Source organism: Triplophysa rosa, linkage group LG2 (genome assembly GCF_024868665.1).
Source record: "Triplophysa rosa linkage group LG2, Trosa_1v2, whole genome shotgun sequence".
Lineage (NCBI taxonomy): Eukaryota > Metazoa > Chordata > Actinopteri > Cypriniformes > Nemacheilidae > Triplophysa > Triplophysa rosa.
In genome coordinates this window covers 24,651,035-24,675,328 of record NC_079891.1, presented here as the reverse complement: position 1 = coordinate 24,675,328, position 24,294 = coordinate 24,651,035, and the positions used below count along the sequence as shown (strand labels likewise).

The 24,294-nt window shown below is 39.0% G+C and overlaps 1 protein-coding gene across 1 annotated transcript in view; it reads right to left on the bottom strand.

Moving 5' to 3' along the window:
* whrnb (whirlin b) overlaps positions 1-24,294 on the bottom strand; it is a 69,909-nt gene that overhangs the window by 22,177 nt on the left and 23,438 nt on the right. Inside the window, exons 3-5 of the mRNA XM_057352893.1 lie at positions 24,144-24,269; positions 15,127-15,335; positions 7,967-8,006 (exon numbers count right to left, since the gene is read on the bottom strand). Coding sequence (XP_057208876.1) covers positions 7,967-8,006; positions 15,127-15,335; positions 24,144-24,269 — 375 coding nt within the window. The remainder of the gene's footprint in view (positions 1-7,966; positions 8,007-15,126; positions 15,336-24,143; positions 24,270-24,294) is intronic.

The following is a 24,294-nucleotide window of genomic DNA, read 5'->3' as shown; positions in this document are numbered from 1 at the left end:
AAAATCCGTTTTTGCGCCATTTTGACAAAAAGACCGCTCGTGACACTTGACCTTCACTAACGAATGCCATGTGACGTCATGAGACAATTGCGTTGGTTTTGCTTAGCTTTTACAGTTTAGTCATTAATATTTTAAATGAATGTTATTCAAAAGGCAAATTAATAAAATATATATTTATCTTTTTTTGTTAACATTTGTTATTTATATATTTTTAACACCGTTAAAAAGTTTTCTTTCGCTCGATGCCAGGGGGTGCTGCAGCCCCCTCAGCACCCCCACTTCCCGCGGCTATGCACCTAGCCCTTATGTTATCCGGCCCTGGTAGTAGTTATATAATTGTTTGTGTGTGTTATAAACGCATAATGTGCATACTGAGCAGTGTAAGTGAACATAACACAGTATAAGTACAATCAACATTGTTAGTGTGACATTACTCTTCTATGGCAATGTTGTGAAGTTCTGGACTGGTAAAGTTCCATTATGTGACTTTAATATCTTTGTTTTATATTTTAGTAAAGCCAATTCCTGAATGAATGTTAAAGAAAATCTTGGGACACCTGACTTTCATAGTGAGGAACTTTTACAGAACTAGGTAAGAACTTACACAGAATCCACATGATGCAGCACACCTGTGTGTGTATAACATAACAGTTCATATTGATTCTTTACATTGTCGAAAGATGGGGGTAGGGGTGTGTTTGTTTTGGTGATTTGAACATCAACAACGGCTAAGAGAAATCGGACACCCCGCCTTTAACATTCAAGCATACAAGACCACACACAAACATCATATAAATAACATAACTCTACACTGCTATCAAACGCACATACACACTCATGCATACAACACCACAAATATTAAAAACCATGTTGATGTTACTGTTGTTATCATGTTGTCAGAATGTCTGTTGTTTAGTAATTAGGGGTTCAAGCGCGAAGAGCTGAAACTCGGTCAGATGGTAGTAGTCTTGCTCGCTACTCGGATACATGGACTCTGCCAAATCAGTCCATATGGGGCGCTAAATGCCAAACGCGTTTGCGCTCGTAACTGTGTTTGGTATCAATGGAATCCTTGACTCAAGACAAACAAAATGTATATCTCCGATTTCATTTCCGTCATGCAAATGTTTCCTCTAATTTGCATTTTATGCAAACCTACTTTTGCGAACTAGTGTTTATTTGTTTTTGTTGTACAATGAAATTTACATTTCTTAACATAAAAATATTGAACATAAAATTATTAATCTAAATGATCTTACATTTTATCATAAAATGTGCTATAACAACTTAAAATTATGAGTCACACCAACCAAAATAATTAAGAAAAATCCCTTGCTGCCTAAAATTTCATGTAGAACTGGCTTAAAAAATTGGTCGCAAAAATGATGCACAATATTTTTAAGTAACTTCAGCGTAAAAAACTTTCGGTGCGCAAATCTTTATATCTTAATTTATCAATAAAGGTTAACAACAATATGGATGAAAATCTTATTGTTAATTGAAAAGTGATGTGCATGTAATCACGATGAAGAAATGAATTACCATTGATCATAAAAATGGTATAATTTAAAGCCACAATATGGAATATTTGGACCGCTAGATGGCGCACTTTCGAAACAACAACAAAAGGCGAAGCTAAATGACGTTATGTAGGAGAGTGGAATTATGGGACATGTCGTTTTCACCATCCAGAGGAGTATGGAGATCGCCCATCATGTTCACGGACGAGGTAATGAATGAATTTTATTTTATGTCATTGTAATAAATTAGCTTACAAGAAATGTGGAATGTAATGCTACGTTAGCCCGCGACTGATATTGGACTTTGTCAATTGATTTGGTAGCGTAATGCTACACAGTTTTACCTGTTTAAAACAGTCATACAGTCGTCATTTAAAAAGTAAATTGGAACGAACCCACAGTATTTACAAGTAACGTTATTGGCTACATATTTTTGTGCGACATATACTGTATTTCATAGGGCAACTGCATTCATATCTATTCAAATAATCTATGCATGGGTATTTCGTGTACAATAAAAAAATGTCTCTGTCGAGTCCAAGTTGGTCATGAAGCTTTCTCAATTTAGAAAATGGTATTAATATATTAATCCTTGTTTTATTTCTTCGTTTGTCCATAAGCCTGCTTGCCTCATTTGGCCTATGTTTACACTTTTTTGGGTTTCCTTTACTCGCCAAATAGTAATCGTGATCCATAATAACAGAACAACAGATGCTGCGTCCCAAATGCTGTAACCACTTCCGCATTTGCGTGTTGCCGTAGTTTCTACAACCGGAAACTGAGGGTAGTGCGGAGCAGCGGATATTAAGTCACTGATATGCAACAAATACAAGGGAGACAAGGGACGGGCCATTATTTTAAATAGGAATTTCTCTGGATTTGCACATTCTTGGGAACATTTGGGATAATTTAAGTACACAACTGCACAACTATTTCATAACAAAATTCTTCCATATTGTGGCTTTAATACAAATATTAGTAAGGTGCCAATACATGCACTTGCATTTATCCACATATTGCAAACAAAGAACTTCTTCACATTCACTTTATATTGCATTGTGTCCCATAGGATGCTGTGTGTTTTAAGATTCACGATAAAGCAGGGCAAATATAAAAACATCTGTGCATATCAGCATTTTACAAACTATTTACTTTAACATTTGGGAAATGATCAATTGTTTACATTTAGGGCAAATCTGAGCCAGCTTTATACAGTAAATAAGGCCCCGTGTCTCGAAATGTGTTGGAATCGTGCCCAGAGGAAATGATGTAATCTGCAATAAAACCTTATCAGCCTGTACAAATTGATTTCGTCCCCCCGATTTGAAACATTTATAAGGACGGAAAAAAAACTCATCTTACATGAAGGCCGGTGGCATGTTTCATTTGGCAAGCTGGTTTGCACTTTATCTCCAAAAGCCGAGACTGATGATTGCGGGAGTCCAGAGAGACTCGTTCATCCCTCATTACTGCCCTCATTCCTAGATATTGCTGATCCAAAGCTCTGATCACTAAACAGTCCCTTGGTGGTTCGACCGTGCCAGCATTAATCAATAACCCGGGATAAGAGCGTCTCTGCCCATTTGACTCTCAACTTTAAACAAGCACCCAATTAAAGACTGTTCCCCTAAAGCAACGCTTTACTACCCAAAGCTATTTCCAGCAGCACTTTAAGCATGAAGTGTCATTGTAATTTACCGGAAGCATTTTGCATTGGAACAGCAGCAACTGCGTATGCTGATGTCAGCTTGTCTGATTTTTCTGAAATTAGTTATGAGTCAGAGCTGGATGTGGAGCTAAGAGAGTTACGTCAGGAGCAGGAAGATGAGACGGACCTTCTGTGTCACCACAATGTGATGATGAATGAGCTCTTAAACAATCGAAAAAACTGTGAGATTGACACACACAAATGCTTTTTCCTGTTTTGAGTCGCTTATTCTTAATCATTTATTTGCTCTTGTATTTTAAATACATGTCTTGTAGAGACTAGTACATTACGTAATAAGTAGTTCAATATATTAGGAATATTATTTTCAAAATGTCCATGATGCATGCAGAGATTAGTATGAAAATATTGACTGATTCTGAAATCTTTTCCTCATTCTTAGACAAAGAAGACCGGCACACAATAGTGCTCAACTAGGTGTATTTTAAACGACCTACATTCGGCTCATTCAAAGTTTGATTCTTCGGGCTACATGTGATGGACAGCTTGTATTGTAGCTGTTCCAAGAAGCCTTTTAGAAGAGCACGGCACTCTTTCTTGAGCGTTTACTACAGGCAGGCTCAGGTTCATTCTAATACAAAAAAGCATGCCAGGTCTAAGGCGCAGGGAGGAGAGGCTGCACACCTGATGTAAGGCAGTGTGTTTGGGACACACAAGAGAGGTCATTTACGCACCACCAAGCGAGCTAACCAAACTCCTTAAGGTTACAGAGATGAAATACAACATAGAAAAGGTCTGATAGTCTAATCACTCTCACTCTCACTTCACCTTTCATCTCCCACTGCCCTTCATGTTCTTATTTTTTAAAGAAACATTTTGTAATTCTTTTTTTATCCCCCTGATGTCCCTGTTATTTTTTCTGAGGAAAACCAAAGTATACATGTTGGAAAAACAACAATTTGTAAAAAAGCACTGACCTATATTTTTGTCATTTATTAATATTCTTGCCCTTTCCAGCAGCTTGTGTCTATTCAGCATCAACTTATACTGTAGATGCTTTGTTGTGTGTTTTTTTGTCACTTTAAACACTTGCGGTGTGAGATGCTAAACATATCATGAAAAATATATACGTTTGTGTTTCAGGGTAAAAATAGCAGCACACAGGTGTGGAATGTCATCTGGATGAATAAATAATAACATCAATTCCATTTATGATTAAGAATACATAAAAAGACATAAATCCAAACCTTACTCTGAATGTCATTTTTTTGACCGCTGACCTTCAGGGTTGTTAAGGGATAAACACAAAGGAAGATATTTGGAAAAATGCCAGTAACCAAACAGATCTTATCCCCCATTTACTACCATAGTAGGGAAAATAAATACTACGGGAGTCAATGGGGGACGAGATCTGTTTGGTTACTGACATTCTTCCAAATATCTTCCTTTGTGTTTAGCAGAACAAATACATGTATACAGGTTTGAATCAGTAAATGAAGACAGAATTTTCATTTTTAGGTGAACTATCCCTTTAAATACAATCATACCTAGGCTTTAATTCTGATAAAAAAACACATGCAAAAAATTCAGCATACTGTAGGAGTCGCCACTTTTAGCAAAAACATTTGCATGAGCAAATTATTTTACTTTATGCTTCAGCGTGGAGCAATTTATCTAGCTTCCTTTCCTTATTCTACTAAAGCCATTTTAATTATAATTGCCTGTATAACAATGGATTAGAATGCTGATCACTGTGTGGAAAAACAGTAACTGCTCTGGACAACATGATGGCATTATTTAAAAAATGCTTTTAATCTACGTTTGTCTGAATAACACCATAAAATTGAGTCAATTATATGGTTAGCAATGCCAACAGAACTCTGAGCCACCGCCTAGTGGTTAATGCATTTGCTGGTTGTGGTGGTTGTGATCAGAGATCTGGTTTGCAACACTGCTGACTTTTCCAACAAATCAGCATTGGCCTTGGTCTTATTTATAAATTAAAAAAGCAATGTACTATATAAAATAAATGTGTGTTTTTTATAATGAACTGGAAATGAAGTACAGAGACAAGAAATCATAATGGGGTAAATACAATTAATAAGATCTAATATAGGAGATCTAATCAGATCTAATGCGATCTGTTATCTTGCATGACAGTATGTCAATTGGTGATGTCACCCTGTCAATCACATGGCCCCACTGTTGTAGTCACAAAGCACCGGGGAATAACTCACATGCTTAAAAATCAATTACAATATACAGTGTACAGTAACAACATAATAAGAGCCTGACTCTTAAAATTCCATTCATGACCTTCCACCACTCAAAAATCTCCTGAAATAGTTCATCCTCATCCTTCATGTAGCTCAACTGGTAAAGCATGCCACTAGCAACTTTAAGGTTATTGGTTTAATTCCCAGGGAATACATGCACTCATAAAAATATCCTAAATGCACTGCAAGTCTGCCAAATGCATACAGGAAGTAAACAGACATCACATAGTAAAACTAATAAGGAGGGTTCCCGAAGCTTTTGACTAATGCATATCTATGACATTTACAGTCCCTTGTAATTACTATATAAGATGATTTTTTTAAAAATGTTATTAAATGGTCATAAATATAAATTACTAGCTGATTACAGCTAACATGTTACAGCAGACTCACAAAATGCAGGATCACTATAAAAATTTCCATGACTTTTTTTACTTTTCTGACCAGAGGAGTCAAGTACAAGTCAAGGTCAAAATAAAAGAAATCATCTTCCTCACAGCACAACATATTTAAACAAAACTCTAAGCTTACTGTCCCGACAGTGAAAAGCATAGCCTACTCTTTATCAGCACTGAACATCTCTGCCTGCGAGTAAAGCTGTATTTCTACCTCTGGTGAGTGACACCTCTATTTCTCTTCTACAGATAATGACCTGTCTTCAAATTTACTCTCCTGCGTCTACTAATACTACTAGAGTGAAGATCCTAGGCAACACCACAGGTCACCTTGAGAATTCCTGCATCTGTGCCAGTTTTCTTACAGAGCCTGGAATGGATGGAATGTGAAACGAGAAGAGTGTTAAGATTGGAGTTAAAGAGAGAGAGCAAAGAAGCAGCTGCCAACATATTCCAGAAATGGAAGCCAATCCATTAAAACTCATTTCTGGTTCAGAGGAACAAATGAAGAGTTTGGTTCCAAAACGCGATAAACGCCATTTCAAAAAAGTGTCCGCCAAAATCAGTATTGTATCAGGTCGGTATTGAAGAGTCACTTTTTAATTTTACGCAAAATGCGATATCCGCCGTGTTATTCTGTCATGTTTTCTCCCTTTTTTCCAAACCGCAATATACGCCAGTCTCACTTCTCTGGAGAATGCGATATATCCGCTCAACCAATCACAGCACACCATTCCACGCATTGTAAACAGTAATGGCGGCGCTCTGAATACGGTCGGCTCCTAGTTTCCCTGATCTACTTTGTACTTTGTGTTCAACAAACAAACACAAAAATGAATAATTTTGACGCCATTGATGAACCTGTGCTGGTTTCTGCGGTGGGGAAGAAACGTAAGCCATCGAAATCTAATCATTTACGTGAGGGGATTAAGATGAGGCGCTAATTTATATTTATTTATTTTTTATTTATATTTTAGGAGCGATGACTGATTGAATGTATTTTTAGTCCAGTGCCTGTATGTAAGATATTGTATTGAGTTCAGAGGCTGTCATATGTGAATCAACTCACTTTGTTGTGTATTTTCAACAGTTTTGATATGAAAAATAACTTTTATATTGATTCAATGGATTTATTGCATTTTGAAAAAAACTTGTTATGGGTGTATTGCATTTTGGGGAAAAAATGATCAGTTTTTATAATAAATCTTTTAAAATCAAAATCTGGATTTGAATTTTTTATGTAACTAAAGATGCTATGTGACACTTTGAAACAGAAAATAGTGGTTTTCATCTTGCCACTTTCTTTGTAAAGAAAACACATTTTTATAATTAATTATTTTAATTATATAATATTTTTATAATTAATCTAAATGGATTTATAGCGTTTTGGAACCAAACTCTTCAAATCTTCATCAGTATTTTCATTATTATTGTTTTCCAGATAAAACAACTAAACATCCTTAAAACAAATGTACTTTTTTTTGTTTTAAGCATAAGTCTCACTAAATTATACAAAATGTTTTATTAAACTTGTCAGCTCCGAGAGCTATTCTTTGCCCAGCAGGACACAGACTTTCCTCCCTGTCCCCAGCAGATGAAACAGAGACATTTAGACAATGGGGGCAGTTTGACATGTCCCAGGTCAGAGCTGGTCTGTGAGTTAGGAGGGGATCACGGCTTTACTGCTGTGCATAGAGAGGCCTTTAACAAGGATCAGATAAAATGCCATGAAATAAAATGAAGACAGTGCAATTTGTGCTGATGGGTATGCAGACCCTGCACACACACGCGCGCGTTTTGCTATTACGATGTGTTTGCTCTGAGATAGCAGAGATGGGTCGATTTGCACACTTAAAGTGCTTGATTGCTTTGATCTTCTGGCGGACCACAATGCAATGTGACATCTGGAGCCCATAAATTACCTTATTCAATATCACACTGAACAGAATAACTGCGGAGGACATTATGGTTTTCTTTCCAAACAATACCAATCACACAAAGCTAACGAAAGACAACATTATTCCAACACCATTCCCCCTAATCAAACAAAAACCGGCAGATGTTTAAAAATGTTTGTGCATGCAAATGAATGTGCATGTTGTACCTTACCTTTCCTGAACCTCCTGCTCCAACATCAACAGACAGACAGCTGGTGGCGAGAGAAAAGGAGAGGGAGAGAGATTTGGTTGAGTGAGAACAAAGGAAAGTTAATCATACGCTGACTAATAATTGTATCATCTAATCGCAAAATCCCATACCCTACAGTACTTTTAAGATAAGTCGTTTTTAAGTGTATGCAGAGGAAAATTCCCAAAGACAGTAATCAGAAAGTTTGCCTTAGACATTGGATGACAAGATTTTTATTCACTAGTGGCAGTTCTGGCTCACTTGGAACCCAAGGCAAAATAAGACACACACAAAAAGGAAAAAACTGAGTCGTTTTTTAAAACATAACAGTTTTCATACACTACGTTATATGCAAGAGGAACCAGATTCAAATACCAATCTAAGACAAAACGTTTCTCAGTTACAATAGAACAAATTTAGACATGGATGATTTCTTGCTCCACACATTCATTGTTTAATCCTACAATAATCGTGCAACTTAATTATACATATCTTCTAATCAGTGGTGGACCAATATGGGTTTTTTAATGGCCGATGTCGATACCGATATTAAGAAAGCACAGTGGCCGATATAGCACACATGCATTTAAATGAGTAAGTGAGAGACATACAGAAATCTGGTGAAACTAAATGAACGATTATTGTGTATTATCAGCCTGTCCTCCAAGTAAAGTAAAAACGACTCAACAGGTCGTTTGTGCACATAGCTTTTATGACAACAGTTCACGTTTTAAATTTAAGCGCCCTCTAGCGATTGTTATGAAAACGACCCCATTCCGTTTTGTGCAGTCAGATAAAGACGCACTTATTTTTGCATTTGCAGTTTAATAAATGTTTATGAATTCAAAGATATTAAGAGCACCTAACCCCAATCCCTCCCCTTACCCTAAACCTAACCACTTGTCAACCTTTAAACACAACACACGAGTAAAAGTACAGTCACGTGTATTTATTCCATGAACAAAGCAGTATAAACGTATTACAAACAAGTCGCTTTGCAAACCTTCTGAACTGAAACCATACTATAACGAGGAACTCCGGGAATGGGAATCAACACATCTTTAAACAAACGAGGACTTCCGGCAAGATGGCGGGCTAGGCGCACATGTTTTGCTAAGCTCTGGCACGACTGTTTCAAATTGTATGATTTATTTCTACGTTCTCACAAAGTCAGTTGACTAATTAAACACACTACTAGGGTGTTTGTCTACTTCTTTTGATGCGACTAGGATTAGTCTATTCGTTGAGTGTAAAACATACGGTATTATGGCGCATCTAGCGAAGTGTACGCATGGAAACAGATCACATCTACGGTCGACTGGATGCCTCTCATTTCACTCCGACCAAAAATCTTCCGAAAAGGATGAAACCAGAAGACACAGAAATCTCCAATGCAGCCTTGCTACGGCAATTAACTCTTTAACAGCGAGGTTCGACTCTCAAGAGAAAAAGCTGGAGGACATTGCAGACAAACTCAGACAAAACCATCACCAAATCGGTCCAATTTAATTCTGCGGAGATGAAGGAGTGCAAGCAAAAATGTGGAGCTTTGGAAAAGCAAGCAGCAGTTCTCGTAAAATCCAACGAGGAGTTAAGGTCGAAAACATCAGAATTGGAGCGTTACAAGCGTAGTGAAATCTTGAAAGAACATGCTGCTGAGGATGCACGAAAAAAGGTCATTGAACTTTTGGGTACCATAGCCCCGCATTTGGCACACAAGTTGGAAGACGTAGTTGACTCGGTTCATCGGATTGCGAAAAAGAAAAAAGGAAGACATCGTCAAATGATTGTTCAGTTCACAATGTGAAGATACAGAGACGAATTTTGGAAGATCACAAAGAATTCTCAGTTGTGCATTGATCGTGGAATCCGGTTCGTGGAGGAACTGGAGGGTCCGTGGTCCCTTAGAATACATCGAAGGCCATCTAATCACATCTGCAAAAAAGCAGTGGACAGTATACCCCCATGAAACGATGTGACTGAGTAGTGAGAACTGAATATGAAACTGCCATCTGCCAGAGCATCAGTTCATGATATCTCCATTTTGTTTCTGCATTAAATCTAATTGGAGTTAATTCATTTCCAGTAGGGATTGTTTTTTATGTTTTCTTAATATTGTTATACTTGTTCCATGTTTCAGCTTAATAGCTGATTTCTATTCTTTCACTAAATGTTAGGGGTCTAAGAGACCATACTAAAAGAAAAGCTACTTTTTGTTTTGTAAAGAGAAAAAAGCTCAGTGTGTTCTTTTGCAGGAAACTCATTCAAGTGGCGGTGATTGCACCTTTTGGTCTAAACAATATCTAGTATATACCGGCAGCCCCCCTTACAGACCACTGTTCGATTGAGTTGATGATATATAACAAAAATAAATCTTTCCGTAACCAGGGTTATTGGAAATTTAACTAATATTCTTGGAAAAGAAGACTATGCAAATTTGGTTAAAGACACAATTTCAAGTATTGTTAAAAGCCTGGTTTCCTGGACAAGTAAATGGGAATTCTTTAAATATAAACTTTGCCAGTTATCAATTTCTTATAGTAAACAGCTAAATAAATATTATATCATAGAAGAGACTTCTATTATTAAAGAACTAAATGAATACTCAAACAAAGTTAATTTAACAGAGGATGATAGATCAAAATTGTTGTTTTTGCACTCACAGTTGGATGAAATCTATACAACAGATTTATTTTATTTACTCCACACCGAATCCCAATATGGAACAACAGATTTATTTATTCTTGTATTCTTGCATTCTCTATACTCTATGTATTCTTGATTGGCTTGAAAAGGTTGTTTTGGTCAGCTCTCCATTTGATGAATGAGGATGGGAGTTTATTATCCTTCAGGGACTTTTGTTCTAAATACAATATACATTGTGAACGTAAACAATTTGAGCAAATTTTGTTAGAAACACTTTCTTTAACATGACAGATGGTTCATGTGAACTCCCATCACTTTTCTTTAATGGTAACGACCTCAAAACAATGCTTGCCAACAAATTGATTCGCTCTTGTTTCAATTCTGTACTATATCCAACATCTTTGTCCTATAACAATATTTTGCAAGTTTATGATAAGCCAACTATTTAAAAATTACGAATGCAGTATTTCAGTCATGACAACTCTCGGAGTGATAAGTTCAACCAGCATTTATTGGCATAGACATGAGATGTACATGAGCTTTTGGCAGGCCGGGATCTGCTCGTGTTTTGTACGATTGCTGCTACAATAATACAAAAATATTTCAGCTTAATCAAAAATAACAAAGGAAGGCTGCTGCAAGAAAGTAGAACCCCCGTAGCAGATCTCTACGAGTGGAGCTGGGGAGGAGGAGGGATATAAGAGTTTTTCATGATTGCGCGGCATGCTGAGCGAAATTAGAACTATATATATATATATATATATATATAATATCGCTAATTGGCTCATTCAAATGTGTCCCGAGCAATCAGAAATGCTTCCCTATTTACGTAGTTATATGTTGATTTAGCTTTTTGTCATATAAATCTACAATACACTACAGACGACCTCTTGTCATCTTTGTCTTAAATATAATTATATATACAGTGAGGGAAATAAGTATTTGATCCCCTGCTGATTTTGTAAGTTTGCCTACTTACAAACAAATGAAGGGTCTATAATTTTTATGGTGGGTTTATTTTAACTGATAGACACAGAATATTAAAAAAATCAGGGGAAAAAAATGTTATATAAAGGTTATAAATTGATTTGCATTTCAGTCAGTGAAATAAGTATTTGATCCCCAAGCAAAACATAACTTTGTACTTTGTGGAGAAACCCTTGTTGGCAAGCACAGAGGTCAGACATTTCTGATAGTTGGTCACCAGGTTTGCACATGTGTCCGGATACATTTAGTCCACTCCTCTGTCAATCTTTAAGGTTTCTTGGCTGTCGCTCAGCAAATTGGAGTTTTAGCCTCCTTCACAGAGGTTCTATAGGACTAGGGTCTAGAGACTGGCTAGGACATTTAATGTGCTTCTCCTTAAGCCACTATTTGGTTGTCTTGGCAATATGTTTTGCGTCTTTGTCATGTTAAAGGCTCATCCATGACCCATCTTCAGTGACCTAGTTAAGGGGAGGAGGTTCTCGTCCAAGATTTTACGGTACATGGGCCCGTCCCTCAGCCCCTCAATGCGGTGAAGTCATCCTGTATACCTGTAGCAGAGAAAAAGCCCTAAAGCAGAATGTTTCCAACACTGTGCTTCTCTGTAGACATGATGTTCTTGGGCTCATAGTCAGCATTTCTCTCCCTCCAAACACAGGAGTCCATTTTGGTCTCACAGCAGTGCCAGCACTTTCGCCAAAGCCTTTTCTGAATCATTTTTATGTTCATTGTCAAACTTAAGACGAGCCAGGCGGGCCTTCTTGGGCAGGAGGACCTTGCGGGTGCTTCAGGATTTCAGTCTACTGTGGCATAGCGTGTTACCAATGTGTTACCAATGTTTTGCTTGCTAACTGTGTTCCCAACTGTCTTGAAATCATTAACAGGCTTCTTCCGTGTAGTTCTGGGCTGATCTTTAACATTTCTCATGATCATCTTTACCCCATTGGGGAAATATTGCAGGGAGCTCCAGAACAAGGGCATTTGATAGTTATTTTGTATATCTTCTATTTCCAAATAATCACACCAACAGTTGTCTCCTTCTCACCAAGCTTCTGTCTGTAGCCTATTCAAGGTTTGTGCAGGTCTCCAATCTTGTCGCTGACATCCTTTAAAACCTATTTGGTCTGGACCATGGTGTTGGAGAGGTTGAACTGGAAGATACAGATTCTGTTGGCAGGCATCTTTTATATACATAACAAGCTGATTTAGGAGTACTTTCTTAAAGTGACAGGACTAATCTGTGGTCCATATAGGCACATAACCAATCTGTGGAGCCAGAATTCTTGCTAGTTGGTAGGGGGATCAAATACTTATTTCACTGACTGAAATGCAAATCAATTTATAACCTTTATATAACATTTTTTTCCCCTGATTTTTTTTAATATTCTGTGTCTATCAGTTAAAATAAACCCACCATAAAAATTATAGACCCTTCATTTGTTTGTAAGTAGGCAAACTTACAAAATCAGCAGGGGATCAAATACTTATTTCCCTCACTGTACATATATAAGCTTTCCAGTGGCCTTTAAAGCAAAGGAAAGTCATTTTAAAGTTTTTAATGGTATATCCTTCATCTGAGTTTTTGAGACATTGTTTAATTTTGAAGAAAATACCTGTATCTTCTGTCAAGTTGACATAGAGACAACTGATCATCTTTTCTTGTTTTGTGTTTATTCTGGAATTTTCTGGGAAAATATGAAGATTTGATATTTTGGAAATATCAGTGGCGGTGAAAAATTTTTGAGGTGGGGCTGTGGGCCGGCACCCTGGCACAGCAAACAATTTCAGCAAGCAACAAAGTTAAAGAACATCTAGTTACCTGTTTATTCCGTGTACCAACGGGAAGAGAAGCTTCGCATGTACTTCCCTTTTTCGCTTGTCTGCTGTCTGATTAAGAGGTCAGGCTGATCTGGACCCAGCTCCTTTACCTTCAGTTTTTCTGCCAAAGTTTTCTTCTCAAACGTGGAGTAGAGATTTTACACAGTTAGGTTCGTGTCCGGAATTACATGAGCCCGCCATTGTCACACAATTTGAAATTGCACCACTACAGGCCAGCCCTGATTTTAGCAGTTTGGGGCGACAGAAAAATCGCCCATTTCAGATAAGATTTGTGGACGCTGATTGGGTAAATTTTATGTCACGTCTTCAATATGTATATATCTTGAATCAGGATTTGACTAAATTCTACAAAGACCCGCCTCCTGTGGGCGATTCCTCGATTTCCCCTCAGCTGAAATTGAGACGTGCAGAGAGGCCATATTTTGATGATGTAAACATATTTTCCACAGATGATTATCTATAACATTACATTATGCAAATGTACATTTAAAAAAAATTATATAATTATTATTTTGTGTGTGTAGCTCAGGGAGGGCGGCGCCCTCTACTGGCCAGCCGCCACTGGTTAATATAATCTTGATCCTAAAAATATTCTTCATAAATGCAAATGAAGACGAAACCTTATTTTTAAGTTGTTTTTCAACGATTTTTTCCATCAGTGGAATATATGTAATCTAAAAAGGCTCTGAAACTTGTTAAAATAATAAAAGAATTAGATTTATTTGAAGCGAATGTATAGACCCCTATAATATTGATTTTTTTATTTTCTTCCCACAACAGAAAAAAACAGAAAAAATATTTTGGCCGATGCCGATAATTCAAAAACATTCTATCGGTCTATCACTACTTCTTATATAAAATCAATAAAGTCAAATGTTGATTTCATTATCTGCAGTTTGAATGGTCATAGGGGTACTCCAAGACTAATGAACCGTGGAACTAAAAGGTACCTTGCTGGATTTCCATTGAAAGCGAAGAAATCAAAGCGCTTCTTCTACCATATACATACATGTCAACCATCATTGCCTATGGCAAGCCATCTAACTATAGTGCCACATCTAGCTTCAAAATCTTATCACTGCTTAGAGACCCTCTTTTAAACCTATTGGAATCACTGACCTGAGTATAATTTCATTACGGCCATGACCAAAATCCATAAGAAATATCACAGTGGGGCTATTACAATAATGGAATGAACTGGATTAATTTCCACATAATTGCTCGGAATACATTAGGTACAGGATCATTAAGATCATTAAATTATTTAAGCTCAATTTATTTTATTCGCAAGGAACCTATATGTACTGAGTGAGTCTTGAAATAGATTTCAGTATATGGCGGTAAACAGTGACACTGATTATAATTTCACCTCACAGCATGAAAGCACAAATTGTTTTTTCCTAACCCTAAGACAACATTTCAGCCCATATGAATAAAAAATCACAGTGGGCATCTCTCCAATACTGTGTAGATTATATCAATAAGTACATTTTCAAGAAAATGCTCAAATCTCTCCCATTTTCTTTTTCAAACAAATCTCAACAATCTCACACACATCACAAACATTGTATCATTTGTGTTTCTTTCAGAAAAACCTCAGAGACAAAGTTCTTGTGTGTGTTAAAATATTTTGTCCTATCACATCTTAATAAGCAGAAAAATACGCAAGTCACCTCAGAGTGTTGCTATTGGCTGAGCTCTCTGCAATCTGTACACTGGGGATCCACTTGGTCTCATCCACCACGCTACGTGCGTGAGGCAGCCGGCCCACGTCCTTTATGGTCATCATCATGTGGCTGGAATTCTTCAAGATCTGAACGGCCTCGTCGTGAGGAATGCTCCGGAAGCTCCGGCCATTGACATCCAGAATCTGATCCCCAACCTACAAAAGACAGAGACATTGGGAGATACCACAGAGACCTGAAAATAGCACACGAAACAAAATGAAACACAATATTGATGGCAAAATTGTCACGAATGGTGAGGTAACAAGGACACAGTACAGAGGACCCAGACGCAGACAGCGGATAAGGGGTTAACAAGACATTTAATAAAATATAAATACAAAACAAAGACGCACGTGGGGGCATCAAAACAAAACAGGGGAATCCACAACAGGACAGGACTAAGACTAGATACACCTAACAAGACTAAGATTACATAAACATGAACATAACTACAAATGACTACACTAGACTAGACTGACACAGAACAGGCACTCACCAGACAAACGACAATGAACCAGCACAGGACAATGAAACAAGAGGACTATATAAAGGGGACTAAATCAAGAAGGGGACAGGTGCAGGACATGAACTAATTAACAAGCAATAACGAGACGAAAGGGCGGGAACAGAGATGCACCGGAGAGAGGGAGTATATGGAATGCCAAAACTGACTCTCTCCACATAAAACAAGAGGTTCTATCATGGTTCTGCCACTAGGTCAAGAAAAGCAAGACAAGGTGGGGCAGAACCATGACAGAAGCCCCTCCTTAAGGAGCAGCATCCTGATGCTCCTCAAGGAACAAACAAGACTAGACAGACTGTGACAAAAAACATAACTATACAAAACACGACCAAAAACGTGATACATAGAAAAAAAAAAGTCCAAACAAAGATATGGCGCCGGCTGGAAGGCCGGCTAGACAGCACATGGTGCCGGCTGGAAGGCCGGCTGGACAGTACATGGCGCCGGCTGGATGGCCAGCTGGACAGTACATGGCGCCGGCTGGATGGCCGGCTGGACAGTACATGGCGCCGGCTTGATGGCCGGCTGGACAGGACATGGCGCCGGCTCGACGGCTGGCTGGACTGGACATGGCACCGGCTAGATGGCCGACTGGGAGGCCGGCTATCACTGGCTGGGCAGGCCTGGATGTCGACGAGACAGGGGGGAAGTGGGTGGCTGGGCAGCGCTCTCTGGCGGCTGGGCAGCGTTCTCCGACAGCTGGGCAGCACTCTCTGGCAGCTGGGCAGCAAACAAGGACAGAAACAGACAAGACAAGGTGTCGACTTCAACAGGCCTGGGTACCAGCTGGGACGCCGGCAGGGATCCGTGGCGGGAACAGAACACCGGCGGTCTCGACCCTGGAGGGCAACCCGTCGACCTCAACCCTGGAAGGGAGCCCGACGGTCTCGATCCACAGGGTTCCGGCAGTCTCGACCTCAGAAGGGAGTCCGGCGGTCCCGACTCTGGAAGGGAGTCCGGCAGCCTCGACCCTGGAAGGGAGTCCGGCGGCTTCGACCCTGGAGGGGAGCCCGGCAGCATCAACCCCTCCCGCTGAGATCCCTCTGTCTGCTGGGTCCGTTGTTGGCTGGTTCATTCTGTCTTGTCCCGTTAGTCTACCCCTTGGTGAGCACCTGGTGGTGCTCATTAAAGGGGGGGCTTCTGTCATGGCTCTGCCTCTATTAGTCATGTTTTTCTTGGTCCTGTGGCAGAGCCATGACAAGGCCTTTGGTTATGTGTGGAGAGAAACATATTGTTGTCCTTTTGACAATAATATGCTTCTCTCCAGTGTCTCGTCATTGGCCCCGCCCCTCTCGTTTCCTGTATTGTCTCCCTGCCGTGTCTTATGTTTCACACCTGCCCTTGCTCGTTATCCTTCGTTTGTCTTCCCTATAAATGCCCTCATGTTTCTTTGTCCTGGGCTCGTGGATTGTGCGTTTTGTACTGTGTATGTGAACCCTTACCATGTGCTGTGTTTCGTGCGTTTGTCTACCTGTTCCCCGAGTTTTTGCCGTGTCTGTAAGTTTGGTTTATTTCTTTAGCCTTAGTTTCTGTTTTGCCCCATAGTGGGAAGTTTTTCTTTGTCTTTTTTGAAAAGCTTTTGGTTATTGTGTTCAGTGAGATGGGTTTTTGTTTTGTCTTTTGTATTTATTGAAGTCTTGTTTTGTTAAACCCCCTCACGCCTGCCTGCAATTGGGTTCTTCTCCACGCCACCCATGACAAAAATGGAGCAGAAGCCATGCACCACAGGAACCTGCTTGTAAAAGCTGAGAGCACAATTACACAAACATCATGAACTGTATAAAACAGTTTTAATCTGTATGACTAGAGCAATCGTTGTTATAAAATATCGCAGATAGAGACACAGTTTTGAATATTATCTGTGTCTCGTTGGCAAATTCCTTCAGTAACAAGATTACAGAAGAAGGGAGGATGCAGATAATGTTGGGAACAAGAGAAAGCCAGCGAGCGCTGATATTGCATTCACTGGAAATTATCCAGTTACAAGCCATAGACAAAAAAGACCCAATCTGTCCACATTAAAGCTACTCAGCTAAAGCAGAATATTGGTAATGTGCTGGAAATCAATGCAATGAACATAATTCATGAAAATCCTCATGTGAGCAGCTCAGCACAGACACAGACTTAATCCATGTCTATAACACTATTGCTTTACTGGGAGCACTACTGTAGATGACTTCCCTGCTCTTAACCATTCAACACCTCTCTTCATAGATCACATTAAAGCATTAGTTGACCCAGAAATGAATGATTTTATCATTAGGGTTAGGATCTCATGTCTCATGTTCCAAACTTGTTTTTTCATGTAACACAAAAAGATCATTTTGGAAGAATCTTCATGCTGCTTTTTGTTTACTTCAAAATAGAAAGAAGACTTGCATGGTATATTTTATGTATTCTTATGCCATAAAGTTTTTTGTTGTGAGGAATAGACCATAAGTCAATATTCATCTTTGACGTGAAAGGCCATTGTTGCGTCTGTCCTAGCTGAAGGCATGTGCTTCAGTTTAAATATTCTGTACAGAATGGAGGGTGATTTTACTGTAGAGCAGTAGACAGAAATATTTTCTATATATAAACAAATAATATTTAGATTTTTCCCTCACAAAAATCTTTTGCCTTCAGATGACCTGGTATATACAGTGCATGAGTTGTCACGACAACTTTTGGTGCTTTTACAGCAGTTTTTAAGCTTGCCAGTCATTGTAACTGTATGGAAAAGGTCAAAATCTTCCTATTGGGTTTCACAGAAGAACGAACGTCAGGGTAAAAATGACATAAGGCTACATAAATAATGACAGCGTTTTCATTTCTGAGTAAACTGTGCCTTACTTTTCCTGAGGCCAATAAAATAAACACATTGCTGACTTCTGCCTGTGAAAAAAAATTTATTGAAGACATTTTGCGATATTAGAAAATGAACAAAAACCTAGTCCATCATTTTCCTCTATCATTTCTCTATTTGTTCCCCTCATCAGAGAGGAAATCATAAAGAAAGATTTGTTATCGATGCTTGTCGATTTCCTCTTCTTTGTGAAAATGCTCTTCATCTGGTAGAGTCAGCATTTAGAACGCATCATAACTCACTGGAGTAGAGAGAGAGAGAGAGAGAGAGAGAGAGGTGCATAGTTAGAGAGAGAAAGAGAGAGGGATAGAATCTTGAATCTAGGAGGAGAGAGGGGGATAGGGAGGGGTTGATTTACAAGCTGCGGGAACTCAAGGATCATTCATTTACTCACAGAAGGGAAACCACTGGCATTCTTCTACCGCTCTCTTTCCCCCCATCACACTCTCCAGTGCTCTGCCGCTCTCTGCATCCCATCCCATCTCTCCCGATCACTCCTCCACCCTCTGCACCATTACACTACTTTCTCCTCCACTACACCCACTGCTCCATTCCTTTATCCTACGCTCCTCTAATAGCCCTCTATTGCTCCACGTCAGTAGATACTTCATTAATCCTTGGGATTATTCAGCAGTAACATCACATACAGTGCACAAATGGACAGACATTGTTAAACAGCTGAAAATTATAATTTGTTCATACAGTATATGCAATACTGAGACACAGCTAGACTGTTAACAGTTCTAAAACAAGACTGGGTTATAAGTAACCTTTTGAAAAGGTTTTGAAAATCATTGCATTACATTAGAAATTACAAAAAGAAAACACTGCAAAAGGAAACCAAAAGGTCAAAATAAATGTTGCATTTACTTAAAAGACAACATAAGAAGGTTCCTCTAAAGGAAGGCATTTCCCAAAATAGTTTTTCCCACATTTGTTAGGTTTGAAATGATAAAGACATATATGCTGTTCACAATTTAAAACAAATACTCTCTGTTTCTCAGTTGTTAGTCCGTAGTTGTAATGTGGTTAGTGTAATAGGAGACCTGGGTGAAATGAATTTATCCACTAAAAACCCACCTCATTTATACGTATAAACACAAAGTACAAAAGTATTTTTCTTGTACTTATTATGGAAGCTTTGACCTAAATTAAAGCTAAAGCACCTTAAGGAAAAATAACATTTAAGGCGTGACCCATTTAAGTTTTTGTGAGAAATCTATCTAGGCTGTTTTGTAGCTCCATTTTCATCCTCGAACGCAATTGGCTACATTTTGTGGTCTGCAGGTGGGTCTAAACGAAACAGCCATAAACGGCACAGGCAAAGCTATTATACCGCAGGCAGGCTTCGGGGTCCCACCTTATATACAAACACGCCGTGCGGCACTTACACATCCATCTGTCAGCCGTGTTCCCGTCGGACACCGCCAGCGGTGAGGGACAGATAAATGTGTCTGACGCACATCCGCCACAGAGCCAGGTGAACCCGGCTCGTCTCCGAGGGGAACAGACCTTCATTAGGCACCGCAGATGGGACGGACGCCAAGCCATCAGTCAGTTTTACCTCCAGCACAGCTGAAGTTTAATCGACATGGCATTTTGTTAAGCAGACAGAGAAAGGGCTTTTGGAAAAGCAGCTTGGGTGGGGCAGCTTGAAGGGAAATGTGATTCAGAGGAAAGGAGAATTGCCAGAAGCCCTATCTGCAAATGAGCTGGTAGGAGGATCCAGAATCTCTGAATATTATTATAACTAAATATCAAGTGCCATAAAAAAGAGCTTTTTAGTAGGGCTGTCAACGTTAACGCGTTAAAATATTTAACGCAATTGAGGCAGCATCCGTTTATTTTATCATCCTAGAAAACATTATATAATCACGCTCTTATTCATGTAAAGGCCTTTAAACCAATTATGTCATGTTCTGCCTCATAATGTCATGTCTTTCTTGGTCTTGTGGCAGGATCATGGCAGTACCTCTTGTTTGGTGTGGAGAGAAGCACATTATTGTCTGTTACGACATAATGTGCGTTCCCTCTGCGTCTTTGGCCCCGCCCCTCTCGTTTTCGCCTTCCATTAGTGTTTCATTACCCACACCTGTCCCTTGTTAATTATCCTTTAGTCTACCTATTTAATGCCATTGTGTTTGCTGTCCTGTGCTTGTTCGTACTGGTTATACAGCGTATTTATGCTGCCTGTATTTAGCGTATTGTTTGCCTTGTTGCTGTCTTACTGTTTTGCCTTGTGGATATTGTTACCTTGTCAGTTCTCTTAGTTTGCGTCATGATTGTTATTTAGTTTGGTTCCTGTCTTTTACCGTAAGTCTTGTATACCTGTTCCTTGTTTTATCCCCGTCGAGGGAAGTGTTTATTTTCAGTTTATATTATTAGTCCAGTCCATGTTGTACTCCATCGTGGGTTTCTTTGTTTTGTCGTGTCAAAAGTCTTGTTTCTTGTCAACCGCTGACTGCAATAGGCCCTTTTCACAATGACGTCACTTAACTTCCGCCTTTTCGCAAAGCAGTGTATCATAACATCCGTCTTGCAGCAAACTAGAAGAAGAAGAACTTCCGTCTTGCCGTTGCGCTGGAATTTAACAACAGTGGAAAAAAACTGACAGAACACATATTCAAGTACTTATCCTAGCAGCTTTGCTAACACAAAAAGAAAACAAAACACTTACCTTCATAATCAAATGGGTACTGTTCACCGAAGAATTTGTATCCTTTTTCTAGCTTTGATCTTGTTGTTAGCGAAAATTTGTCTGCAAGACGTTGTACATCATCTAGCCGTATTTGTGGCAGCTGTGCAAGGGACTTGGTAAACTCCATTCTGAGGCATTAGCGGAAGTAACTTCTTCTTCTTGAGTCCAGCTTATAGGCGCATTACCGCCACCTTATGAACTGGAGTGCTAGCAGAAGTAAGGATACGCTGCTTCGCGGCAGAACGGAAGATGCGTGATGTCATGTGAAAAGGGCGTATTGGGTTCTTCCCTCCTTGTCACTCCCCTGACCCTGACAATTTATTATAATTTAAGAGTTATTATAATTTAGATTTTAGCTTTATTTTTTACCCCCCACTCAGAAGACCCTAGCATCACAGCACAGGTTTGCAGAAGCACCACTCCCATTTTCCACTATCAAAAAAATAAAAACATTTACTACTGATTCCCACAGCTCTTTAAACACTTCGCTGAAGGTCTAGGGTTCTTTCATCTCTGGCCTTATTTAGTTCTGCTTCAAGCGGCTTGAAAAGGAGGTTTTCAGTGGTCTAGACATATTGATGAGAAGACTGAGCAGCTCCAGTCCACAGAAAAAAAGGGTCAAATGAAGCATCAACCTGGAACCCAAGCAATTACGGTAAAGACTTGCAGAAAAAGCAGTCAATATTTCATCTTCTCATTGCCACCAATGCACTCCATTACAGCAGCGTGTCAACAGCTGTGCTCCCAACAGAACACATGGTTGAGCACAGTGGGAGATATATGTGTTCTTGCTATTCTGAAAGGTTCAAATGAAGGAAAGACTCATAATTATTAGCCTTGATAATTGCATTATGCAATGAAATGACAAAAGAGTGGGAGCTGGGAAATTTGCAAAACGGAGTTCAACATTTGTGTGTGACATTCATAGCAGCAGGTACAGTATAAGAAAAGGAGATCTATATGTTAGCATTGACATTTATAAAAGCAGCTTTTTGGCTTCCGTAACACAAAGACGCACAAGCTTTGTTATTCTAGTTTTACCTCAAAAGTTTGTTCACTCCTTTGCCAAACCCTTTGTCCATCCTGTCCCTGAGGTTCACACTGCTGTCTTTGGACACGTGATCCTTGTCATTTTAGATCAGATGGACGACTAAGACCAGCACAGAAGGATTTTCTTCTCCTCCATCCTACTGTGATCCTGAATAAATACTACAGCTTCTAATGTTGTTTTGTCTCAAAATGGTTTTCTAATTAATTATGATAAGAAATGGCTGACTTTTAGCAAAAGCCCTGACACAAGATCTTACAAATCAACCGTCTAAAATGTTTACCATTGGACAGGGCAGACAGAATACAAATGAATGACGTTATGCACATGCAGAAGCACGGAGCTGTATTACCAACAATGGAGTAAAATATTTATATGTCTATGGTGGGCCAGTGTTAGCTGCTGAAGTTCAATCACTGAATAAATAAAGAACCTAATGTTATAGAGCAACAGACAAGAGAGTGAGAGTCTGGTTTGATCATGACAGGAAAAAACATAAAGGGATCGGCAAAACAACAAATGATCTCAACAGGTTAAAGCTGACCGATGCTACTATATGATGATGATCCAGCTGTGTAATATTTTCCAAAAAGCCATAGCTGGCATGTTCTCCAGCTCACCGGAGAAGCATCTTTCATCTTTTTGTCCATGGACTAAAGCCAAAATGTTAAGAGCTCGCTCAATCTTTTATGAAGCCAGCGCTGCAGATTTAGTGCCAATTTGATTCGACATCTACTCATCTGGCAGGTGGCACCTCACACAATATACGTACACAACAAATTTAATTAGACATACAGTACTAAATGTGATCATGCCAGACCACAGCAACACCTTCCTACAAGCGCATTCTGAAAACAAAATACATGGTAGTCAAAACAGATATTGCTAGTATGTGGGTGGGCAACTAAGGTCAGAATGATATTCAAAAACATTCTGCCAGGAAAAATGGCACATTTTAATGTTAAAAAACCTAAACACTAGGCAGTCAGTTATAACCTCATCACTTACAAATCAGACTAGTAAGAGATGGATATAGCGCAGAAAGAATCCAGGAATAAAAACGCTCAGTACATGTGCTTCAGAAAATATTCAGATGACAAAAGTAGAAATTTACAAAACAAATCTACAAAAGTAGCGTTTCCATTCAGCTAACAAGCCATGCAAAATGTTTGCCGCTGTTGCTCTCCTGCAAACGATTTAAAAGAAAGGCTCTGAGCCAGAAATATAAAGCAATGACTTTTACAGCTCTCGAACTTGCAAAACTTTGAAAATAGCCATCAATCTAATCTAATGCAGATTAGGTTAATGCAGTCTATGCAGACTAAATTCAAATAAAAAGTAACTGAAAGACAATAATGACATTCTGAATAATTGTAAACTTAACCTGAAGAATCACTAGTTTGACCCACATATTCATGCAATTACATATCACAAGTTCCTGCTTAATTCCACCCATACACGGTAAAAAACAACTAGTAAGATTTACTTCATTTTTTTGTGTAAATTTTACTTTAAAAAACTGTGTGCAAAAACTTGACACAAAAAAATTAAGTAAATCCTACAGTTGTTTTTTACAGTGGGCATTATCTAGCCCCTGCCCGACTGCAGCAATGTCCTAAAATATAGTCTCTGAAAAGCAATCAATTTGCAATCAGCTCAAGTGGATTTCAAGTGAAAGTGGTCAAGTGAAAAGTGCTTTTGCTTCATGTTTGCCAGATCAAGTATTAAAATGTGGACTTGGGTCAGCTGGTTTCTCCGCCCAATGGTGCAACTTGGACACATTATTATCGTGATGATCAGTGATGGTCAAAAGAACTTTGTAAAATGCATTATGTATTACTGGCTTTACCCTGAGCCCGCTGTATTCTGCAGCCGAACCACGATCCACTCCGGTGATGTAGATGCCTAGAGAATACTCAGCACCCCCACGGATCATCAGACCCAGCGATCGCCCGTCATCCAGTGAGATGTTTACCTGGGGAGCACACAAACACACACGC